This window comes from Quercus robur, chromosome 4, assembly GCF_932294415.1.
Source record: "Quercus robur chromosome 4, dhQueRobu3.1, whole genome shotgun sequence".
NCBI classification, from domain to species: Eukaryota; Viridiplantae; Streptophyta; class Magnoliopsida; order Fagales; family Fagaceae; genus Quercus; species Quercus robur.
This window is the reverse complement of record NC_065537.1, coordinates 39,512,256-39,523,854: the sequence shown is the minus strand read 5'-3', so window position 1 is coordinate 39,523,854 and position 11,599 is coordinate 39,512,256. Positions and strand designations below refer to the sequence as shown.

Here is an 11,599-nt window from a genome sequence, read left to right as displayed (position 1 = left end):
GTTACAGTGTTTTCAGTTTTCAATTTTAACAAAATAAGTTCTATCCAAACACACCCACAAAATGGATAGTCTTCAATCCAAACAATTTCAAATTAGCTACCTCTCTACATTTATTGGAATGTCACATCATGATACCGTGGGACCAGTGCATGCATCTGACCGTTAATCCACCTCATCTCACCAAGTTGCAGTCACATACTTTCCTGAATGCTTAGCTATTCCAGATTTTCCCTACACTCCCCCAGACAAACGAAAAAAAGAGTTGTATTCTCTAGATTGGTGAACATATAAAATGAATTAATCACCGTGACCCAATAATCTTCTTCCAAAAACGTTATAAAAGGGGTTGTACCACTACCACATATGACATACCTAAACACTCTTGACTCATTGTCCAATTGTTGACTCACTGCAAGTGCAAGAGCAAGAGCAGCCGGTTCTTGTCGCTACTGTACTTGTTCAGTGCTTGTGTTTTTGTCTAGAACCTCTGCATCAATGGCTGCAGCTTTAAGGAGCTTGTTGAAGAAAAGATTTGTTGCATACAATGGTTCTATGACTATGATGCAGAGGACACTCTCGTCCCAAGCTGTTTTTGATTCTTCCCCTTTTGTTCAGAGAATCAGAGATCTCCCAAAGGATCTTCCAGGAAACAATATCAAAAAAGAAGCTTCTCAAGTAATTTCTCTCTCTCTCTCTCTCTAGATTTTGTAGAATTTCAAAGTTATATGTAGCCTCTAGTTGTAGAACCTTAGCTTCTTTTCTTCATTTTTTTTTTCCTGACCTTTTCGTGTTGGTTTAAATTAATGATTTCAAACTTTTAATAAAAAAAAAAAAGTTATGCTAAAAAGCAAAATTATCCTCTGACTTTTATATTTTGTCATTTCAGCCTTCTATATTTTAATTTTGTCATTTTAATTCTCTAAGGTTTAAATTTTGTTAATTCAATCTTCTACTCACCAAAATACACAGTTTTGGACTCTTTTTTTTTTTTTTTTTTTTTTTTTTTTTTTTTTTTTTTTTAATTAAAAAAAAAACATTAATTAAAAAAAAAAAAAAAAAAAAAAAACCCCACCCCCACCCACTGATACGATACCTAGCCTCACATCTTGAAACCGATTTCTCTGAGAAAAAAAGTTAAGGGGCTGAGGAACTGAGGGGGAAACCGAGAAAGAAAGAGGGAGAAAGAGAGAGTGAGAGATAGGGAAAGGGAGAAGATGACAGAAGACATGGAAGGACCAGTGTGATATTCTTGAAGATGAAGAACGTGTAAAGGGTCTTCTTCATCGTTGCTTGTTCTTGCTTTTGTGCTTGGGTTTCTCATTCTGTACACTATCTTTTCTTTGATTTTGTTGGGTGCTGGTAAGCCCATGAAGCCAGAGATCACAATCAAGGTATTATTAAAGATCACATTTTTATGGTTCTTCTAGGCAAATTTGAAATGGGTTTTGACTAAATTTTATTAATTTTGTGTGTTTGTTTTGCATTCTCACTTCTCAAAGTTTAACGTTTGGGCAATTTAAGATTATTTTCAGTCGTCAGGGGACGACGTTGTTCCCCTAAGTTTATCTTTTTTTTTTTTTTTTTTTTTTTTTTTTTTGGTGTGGTAATTAACGTTTTCAGCTATTTTTTTAATTAAGAAATAAAAAAACAAAAAAGTCCAAACTGTGTCGTTTTGGCTAGTAGACGGTAGCGCTTAATAAAAAGACTGAATTAACAAAATTTGAAACTTAAAAAACTAAAATAACAAAACTAAAAATTAGATGGCTAAAATGACAAAAGGTAAAAGTTAAAAGATCAGTTTTGTATTTTAATCCAAAAAAAAAGTTAATAATTAAAGTATTATCATTTTTTCTTCTCAAAAAAAAAAAAAATACAAGAAGAACATGTTGAATCTTAGATTTATTAATTGAATTCAACTACTGATTTGTATAAGCTGTGTTTTCCTCTCTCTCTCTCTCTCTCTCTCTCTCTCTTTTTTCTTTTTTTTTTTCAAGTACACAATGCGCTGGTCAATATAATTATACTATTGAATTTGTTTTGCTGAGGTCGACAGCTTTTTCAATTCATACGCTACCAAATATATATATATATATATATATATATATATATTAATAATCTCTATCCAAGGTTGGACTTGGAGGTAACCTGAGCCCCGCGGATTGACCGCCACTGAGTTCTGCCCCGTCATAGGGCTGTTATTTTAGGCTTACTTTTTGTGGTGTCTTTCTGACTTTTGAGTGTTAATTTAAAGGGGTTTGACTTATTTTTAACTGGAAATGTAATTTTGTTTTAAATATACCATTACTATTAATAGTGGGTCTTAATTTTTATATTTTATTTAGTTAATGAATAATGTGTCAATCTCTCTTTTAAAACGAAAGGAGATTCATTTATAAAAAATTAATGGAGATAAGCCAAGCCACTTTAAAGAAAAGTATATAATTATGGGTAATGTGAACAAGTATCTTAGGACAATGATTAATAATTTATTTTAAGAAAATTTTGACACTATTTTTATAAAAAATAAAAAAAAATTATCAAAATATTAATTATTTTTTTCTTTCTCCATCCTGAAAACTTTTTTTAAATTGATTATTAATCAATATCTAAAAAGGCATCCATTAGTAAATTCTTATAATTATTACTAACAAAAAGGTTTGGTGGCACACGGGAAAGCAATTCCCAATTCCCTCTAACCCGACAAAATCCTGTATATAATTGATTCGCCTATGTAAATGTGATTATGCAGTACTTACAATCGATTATTTCATGTGATTAAATGAGTGCCATTCTCACAATAGTTTCAGATCGTGAGAGTTAGGTGATCATGGGCACATGGGTCCAGCCAAGAAGAAATCACGATTCACATTTCCCTCTCCCCGAGGGTCTAATTCAATTACTAAAAATGATGTCTTTAAATGTTAAGGTCTTACGGTTAAAATAGAAACACTCAAATTTAGAAAATTATATTAATTTATAGTGTGCTGCTCCGCAACATACTGGTCTCACAAGTGGGTGTGTGAAATCTACCAAATGTAAGAGAAATACTGTACAAAAAGTCGTCTCACAAAATACTTTCTCCCGAAAAATGTTATCTTCTAATTTATGGTCCTAAGATTTTTTTTTTTTGGTTATAATGCTTAATTTTTTTAAAAAAATTTAACGTGGTCTATTTTTTATTTATATCAATTAATTTTTATAAATTAATTTCATTTTCGATTTTGTCATTTAATCTAATCCAATTGCTAAAAATAGTTCCTTTAAATGTTAAGGTATTACATTAAAAAAGAAACACCCAAATTTAGAAAAATTATATTACTTTGTAGTGTGCCACTTCGCTAAGTATCGGTTTGACGGTCTCACAAGTGGGTGTGTAGGATCTACCAAATGTGAGAGGAATGCTCCACACAGCTGTTTCACAAAATAGTTTCTCTTCAAAATCTAATCTTCTAATTTTTATTATTTAATATTTTTATTTTTTGTTATAATACTTAAATTTTTGTTTAATTGTTTAATGTTGGTCTATTTTTTATTTATATTAATTAATTTTTCTTTCATTATTGTAATTTAATTTTGTCTCTCAATTTAAAATCCCAGGCTCCTACTGCCTCATATACTATCCAGATTCTACAAAAAAAAAAAAATTTTGGCCAAATAAAAAATTAATAAGAGTTAAGGTCCACTTGCTAGCTAGATTCATTTTATCATGAAAAGGGATTTTGTGGTGGGGAAGGACTAGGCTCCTGGTGTATTCGAAAGGTTAGAGTCATTTACTTTACATTAAAGTGGGTTCCACAAAGGAGAGTGCCTTTCACCAAAAAGTAAAAGTTGTGCAGCCAACAAGAACAAAATTGCTCTTTGTTCTCATGTCTGTGTATAAGAAATGGACCCAATTGTTTTGTAGTTTCTCTTATGCCCTTTTCAAATAGTATGGCCTATTGCATTTTATATGTAAGGGACGGGTCACAAAAGGGTGCCACCTAAATATGTGGCGGTACGTATTATTAATTAAGAAGGCTAGGCCAATCTCAAATAACTGGCTTTAATTTGCAGAAAGAACTCAGCCAAGTGTGAATAAGTTTTGTATTCTGTCCTAATGTCACATGTAAATGATGTTATCTTTGAATGTCATTATCCAAATTCTAGTTGCTAGAGTGTGCATTTAGCCAACCTAATTGCTTTAGATGTTAGACAAAAAGTGATTTTAACCAAACAAGTTGGCAAATCTATTTTAAGTCCCTAATGATAGAAAATTGGATACACAGTTAAAAGATTATGAAGCAATTAAAAATTGCCCTTAATTAAGCCTTATTTTTTTTTCCCCCTTTTTTTACATAACTCACCAGGATCTAATATGCATGGCATATTAAACTTTTGCACAAGTTTTGAGCCAGATCTAAATTGTATTCAAATTTTGGTTTAGAACTAACATGGCAAAATTATTTTTTACGTTTATATTTTCCCTGATTATGAAAGTTCTTTTTACATTACACACACCTCTGCTTATGCCAGACATATACAGAAATAATTTTCAAGATACACCTTTTGCTTATACAAGATATATACATAAAGATAGAATGGTGAGTGGTACTCTTGTTTTTCTTGATCGATTGATTTTTTCTTTTTCTTTTTTCCCAGACAAATAATAATAATAATCTTTATTCAGCATAACCATACAGATACCTTCAAGGTTTCATCCAAATTAACATTGATTCCGCTGCCCTAAAGGGTAAAAAAAGTAGTGTCTAAACTAATTTTCAATGACTTGGTTGGGAGATACAAAGCTCTAATTTCATTTTAGAAAACAGAATCAACAAATAAGAGTTTAACCAAAAAGAAAGTTAAAAGGAATGTGTGCTATTGAAGCTGCAAGAGTAGAATGGATTTGACCAAACTTAATTGAGTGACATTGATATTTGTTGTGCTTTTAATCCTTATTCCTGACCATTGGCATTGAGTTATGCTTGTCTTATCTAATAGAATGAAACCCTTTTTTTTTTTTTTTTTTTTTTTTGTAACCAACTTCAGCTCATTGGCCGAACTCCTCTTGTATATCTTAACAAAGTCACTGAAGGCTGTGGAGCTTATATTGCTGTCAAGCAAGAAATGATGCAACCTACTGCTAGCATCAAAGACAGGTATCTTCTTTTCTCATAATCATAGATATACTAGCATATATTTCTTGTTATTACAGTTTAAAACACATATTACTGACTACATTTTTATGATTAAAATGTATAATCGTTTTGTTTATTTCTGTTCATAGAGCAGCACATGCCATGATTGTGGATGCTGAAAAGAAAAACTTAATTACCCCTGGGAAGGTTAGCTGAATATTTAACTTATTGATCTCTTTATTTTTGCCTTGTTATCAGATATTTTTGTCTTAAACTTATACTGCAGCTTCAGGTTTGTCTAATTTAGTATAAATGTTATGTTAGACAACTCTGATAGAGCCCACATCAGGAAATATGGGGATCAGTATGGCATTTATCTCAGCCCTTAAAGGATACAAAGCAGTTATAACCATGCCCTCTTACACAAGCTTGGAGAGGAGGGTAACTATGAGAGCATTTGGAGCTGATTTAATTCTCACTGATCCCACCAAGGGGATGGGGGGAACAGTTAAGAAGGCATATGATCTTTTGGAATCTACACCAAATGCTTTCATGCTCCAGCAATTTTCAAATCCTGCCAACACCTTGGTAACTAATCCTGCCTTTAATTTTCTCCTGTAACTGAAAAGTCTTTATTGGCATCATGTAGGATAAAATTTTCTATGCTACATAATTATCTTAAATTATATATAGTTTAGAATCAATTCGAATCTGGTATATACATTATTCATCCTCTCCTGCTTAGTGGATGGTGGATATGTGATTGACCTCAAAATGGAAAACAGGTGCATTTTGAAACTACAGGTCCTGAGATATGGGAAGATACAAATGGACAAGTTGACATTTTTGTCATGGGAATTGGTAGTGGAGGCACTGTCTCTGGGGTCGGACAGTACCTTAAATCCCAAAATCCTAATGTAAAGGTAATGATTCATGCTTTGCCCACATTCACCCTTATAATTCTGTTTCATTCCTTGTTAATATTTTAGTTGATTTCTTGTAGATATATGGAGTAGAACCTGCAGAAAGTAACGTATTGAATGGTGGTAAACCAGGTAAAATTCATGCTATTTTGTTTCTTATCTAGCTCCTTTTTTTTTTATAACCTCTGAAGAGAACAAAGTTGAAAATTTTTCAAATTTATCTTTTTTTCATCCAGCTGATTTCTAATAATGGAAGACTATAAAAGTAATGAAGATACAGACTTTGTAACTTTCAAGTTTTTCTATGCCTTTGTAGATACATTGTCCTGGTAAGAGAAGTTAACACTCTAATATTGTTGAAATTTTGAATCAGGTCCTCATCAGATTACTGGCAATGGGGTTGGGTTCAAACCAGATATTTTGGACATGGATGTGATGGAAAAAGTTCTTGAGGTAAGTGTTGTTGGTGATGCTGTTAGCAATGACAGAAAGAATTTAAAAAGAATATAGTATTGTTGCTAATAGTTTTGGTTTTCCCTAACTGTCATGTTGAAACTTATCTGGTAGGTTAGTAGCGAAGATGCAATAAATATGGCCAGGGAATTAGCATTGAAGGAGGGACTTATGGTAATTGCTCAAATAACTATCTCTACACTTTCATGGGTGCTCACAACTTAATTATATCAACTGATGTTCCTGGAGGACTCTTTCTGTGCTTCAGTAACATCTTTTTAGTACCCCCAGATGGACCCAAAAAGATAACATCTGGAATGCTATTATGCATTTTATAACTTCGATCATCTTGGTTAATGCAGGTAGGAATATCATCTGGAGCCAATACAATTGCAGCACTCAGACTCGCTAATATGCCAGAGAACAAGGGCAAACTTATTGTGGTAATAAGAGAAACATATATTCTAATTCCATTTGGTTTTTATCAAGTTATGAATACCCTTTAACTATTTTCATCAAAGCCAATTGATTTTGCATAAGACAGCTTCAGGATATGCAAATAAATTATAAAGATCAACTTTGTCTATTATCTTAATACATGAAATGTGAATAAGGTTATGTTCTAAAAAATAATTCTGTTTCCAAAATTCATTTCTCTACACATCACCAGTTTTGGTTGTGAAAAAGCTTCTAATTCAATCAACACAAGCAAATGGTGTTGTTTATTATCAGCATCTCTAGTGTTTATGTTCTTACGTAACCAATTTGATTCAAGTATTAATGCCCATAAATGGCTGTTGATTGTTTGAATTTCAGACTGTTCATCCAAGTTTTGGGGAGCGATACTTGTCATCTGTCCTGTTTGAAGAGCTGAGGAAAGAAGCTGAAAACATGCAACCAGTTTCAGTTGACTAAAGCTTTTGATTGGCTTGCTCTACAAAAATGGAAAGCTCTCTTGTGGAACTACAATACTACATGCAGCAATGTATTTTCTTTTTAGTTTTTGGTAGTGGGCTAGAACTATGTGTTGTTGTAACATAATAAACAACTGAGGTTGATATCAGATACTATGTACTAAAACTTAGGGTCTTACATCTGCACTTGAGTCATGTGGTTCAATAGATGCGTTGCATGTTGTTTTTGTCGTATAGTGTACTATAAACATATTAAAACATGTTGTTTTAAAAAGTTTTAATATACTACCATTCAAATTCTATAACAAAAGTTTCTCAACAATAATAATAATAAAACCTTAATCTCAAAATATTTAGAACGGTTATAAATCCTCCATTGAATTTCAAAAATATTACAGTTAAAATTTTATAACGAAAGTTTTTAAAAATTTAAATGAATTTTCATTATTTATGTTTACATCTACTATAATTTATTTTGTTTAAATAATAAAAAAGTTAAGTTTTTACAATTTGTTTCCTCCATGTGACTTAAGTATTAGTATAAGATACATTAAAACATGATATAAAATACATTGATACATAATATTGAAGTCCTGTTTAGATTACAAGGAAAAAGGACGACCATGATTTTCTTTTTGGTAAGAAAAAAATGAAATTTCCCTAAATTTCAAGAAAAACTAGATGCATTTAGTAAAGAAAATGATCTGAAAGATCTCCTTGGGTTATCTTCACAAGGCCTAGCCCACAACAATACCTACCTACCTCATGTCCAATGAGCAATGACCAATCTAGTAGCAATATCTGAAGAAGAGGTGGAAATTAGTGGATTCATGATAATTATGGATTTGTTTGATATTGTTGTAGGAAGTAGATTTTTTTCTTCTTTTTTTGAGAAACATAGGAAGTATAGTTTTAGTTGTAAAGTTCCTTCCATTAAAAGTTTTAACTTAAAAGAGTTTTGCGTTTATAGTGTTTGGTAAATTTAATGATAAAGTGCTTTAAAATGTTTGTCTTTATTTGATAATCAAAATTGCTACAGAGTTTTTAAATGTAAGACATGACAAAAGGGAACATAATAAAAGTGCTTTGTATTTTCATTCTTGAATTCAATTAATGATTATTCCTTTTTTTTGGGGGGAAAATTACAAAGTTGGTTCATGTCCTATATATCATTTGTCAATTTTTTCCTTAACCTTTTAATTGTATTAATTTAGTCTCTAACTTTTCAATGTTATATCAATTTAGTTTTTGTTGTTATTTCTTATATAAAAAAAGTTAATGTGTCAAATAGAATAATAAAAAATTAATTTCCATACCACATCAACTACCAACTACACCACTATGTCAAATTTAGGGGGTATTTGGTACTATTGTTTAAACAATAATTTTCAGTGTTTAAACAACATTACACGTATTTCTACACACTTTTTTACTCATACGTATTTTCACAAAACAACAATACCATTACTAGAAATCTCTTATAGAACGGGTCCTTAAAAAAAAAAAAAAATTATGGTGGCACGAGTTCAAAGTTAAAATTTTTATAATTTCTCAAGAAAAAGGCCCACAAAATTTCCCTCCAATTTCAAAATTTTCATAGTCCAATTCCACCGAGATTATGGCAGTGACAATGATTATGACTAGCAAGAAGTTCGAGAACATAACGGAGATGTTGACGGTGGATGTACAAGGAGCAGACACAACCTAGGTGATACTTGATACAAATCCCAGATTCAAAAAACCGTCCCCAAATCCAAAAAAATAAATAAGAAAGTAACCATGTGATACTTCAAACTAATTAACCAACAATTAACATCCAAATTTATAGTCTATTTGATAAAAATGTATAAAAGACTCTAAATTTCACATTTCTTCAAAACCCATCAACCAAAACACATAAAGATCAAAACTTTAACTAAGTTGCCAATACTCTACTAACCATTGATTTATGGCCTATATCAGAAACTGGAGTGCCATTGCTGTAATCTCCTAATTTAGAAGAGCTAATACTGGAAATATCACTTTCTTCTTCTAATGCTTCAAGAGCATCTCTATTAGAATTTGGGGACTGCATTTGTATGTACTTGGATGAAATCTTCCAATGATGAATCTGATGATGATGAAGACGACGAAGAGAAGGCCCTAAATCTTGACTCAGTTGAGAGTGAGAGTGAGAGTGAGGGTGAGGGTGGAGAAAGTATACTATATTTCAATAATACCGAGTCTTTCTAAATAATTAAATTTGCAAAAAGAATAAAATAAGTTTTTCTTTTCTCCTAATAAAATAAGTTTTCTTCAAAGGCCAAAACCCAAATTAAAAGATGAATCTTACCTTTAGAGAAGCTGAATGGTATCCTGTTTCTCAAAAACAACATCCTAAAGACACCTTTAGAGCCCAATATATCTCTCCACAAACCCATATTTCTATTTTTATAACTAAAAATCAAATAACAATCTTGGGAACAGAAGTTATAAACACAAAACCATACTTCTATATTCATAACCAACAATCAAATTACATACTTTTGAAAAGAAAATACAAAGTTTGAACTTCTAGTTTAGATGGGGAACAGTAAAGAGGGAAATGGGCATATATTGCCATATTTCCTTCTCCTCTGTCTCCATCCAAACCGATACAATCATAAGAAAGACATTCATACAATCGAAACATAAAAACAAACCTTTTTCTTTTAAACATGAAACATATATAAAACATCACACACTTTTCACTTTCTGAATCCGAAACATAAAACAACCCTAGGACTAGATTCAGAAATTGAAACCACTACCATCACCAAACAAATTATTAGTGATTGCAGCCCTGAACACACCCATGGCCAGCGCTTGAATCCCAGCCGCCAAATTATTAGCTTTTCACTTATCACAATTATTATTTTTTTTTAAAAAGGAACATTTTAGTTTGGAAAGTAGATAGATAGGAATACTAGAACCTGAAACATGTTGTATATTTGATATCTTGAACATGATATATATTTATTTCTGATATATATGCCCAGCTTTTGTGAAACAAAGAGTTGAAAAACTCATTAGGATAGTGAAACTGATCTGTATCTCTTTGAATTTGGCATTGGTGCGGGGATGTGATGCTTCTGTTCTGTTAGGTTTGTTGAAGGAATTGATTCCAATAAACTGTCTCATTCTAATATTCTACACTAAGGTTTTTAATCTATCTCTTCCTTTGTCTTTTCTTAGTTTAAGTCCCTGGTTGTGTTATTATAAAATTATGAGTTCTGTTTGTTCAATTTGTTCATTCAATATTCTTTTTTCATGATTAGGCTAGACCAGTGATGGATTTTTAAGAAAATGCTCTTGATTCAGTTGGTGACAATGATAAAAGTGAAAATCATGAGAATTTAATTTTGGAGGAATACTTTGAAATTAAACTTGGACTTCAAGTGAGTTCCAAAGAAAAAGCATATAATCTTTATAATAAATGTGCTTTAAACAAGGGGTTTAGCATTTGAAAAGGAGTTACATGAAATGCTGTTGGTGTTATTGCTTATTAGGCAATGAGAATTTATGTTCGAAACAAGGTTATAAAGAGTTTGAAGACTCTTTTGATTCTAAAAAGTATAATAAAATTAGATGCAAAAGTATAATAACTTTGCTTGTTAAGTTTTTTTGTTACTATTTCCTCTCTTTTTTTAAGGATATGTTCAATCATCATTCATTTCCTTGGAGATGTCTATTGCTTATCTCATATTTAACTCTACAAGAATGCATCAATAAATTCAAGTGAAAAAAAGCAACTACTTCACAGGCTCCTCAAGCTAGTTCTATGAGACATGGTATGTCAATACTACTATTTTAATCATTCTATTTCTTAGCTTTAACCACTCTTTCATCTTTTTCTTAGGAGATGTTCAATCATCATTCTTTCCCTTGGAGATTTCTATTGCTTATCTAGTTATCCCATGTTTGGTTATACAAGAATGCTTCAAGAAAGTACCTTAATGTCACCCATGAGCTAGGTACATTATGTAACTTTAAACTTTTTACATTAGGGAGAAAAAAACATGACCTATAACATGTGCTTTTTTTTTTCTTTCCCAGGACCCTACAACAAGTTGGTGAAGTATGATGGAGAACTTTTTTGGACAATTTTTTGATAGCAAACTACACAGTCGTATCCACAACTAGCGGAAAAGATTTTTGGACGTGTTTGACTTGA

General features: G+C 31.4%; 1 protein-coding gene across 1 annotated transcript; it reads left to right on the top strand.

Annotated features, from left to right (window-relative positions):
- Nucleotides 1–248: 248 nt before the first annotated feature.
- Nucleotides 249–7,556, top strand: LOC126721635 (bifunctional L-3-cyanoalanine synthase/cysteine synthase 1, mitochondrial-like). Its single transcript, XM_050424688.1, has 10 exons — nt 249–675; nt 5,029–5,138; nt 5,267–5,324; nt 5,442–5,705; nt 5,903–6,040; nt 6,121–6,172; nt 6,414–6,493; nt 6,608–6,667; nt 6,856–6,936; nt 7,310–7,556. Exons 1-10 carry the CDS (start codon nt 496–498, stop codon nt 7,406–7,408), a joined length of 1,122 nt encoding a protein of 373 aa, XP_050280645.1. The 5' UTR covers nt 249–495; the 3' UTR covers nt 7,409–7,556.
- The last annotated feature ends 4,043 nt before the right edge of the window (nt 7,557–11,599 follow it).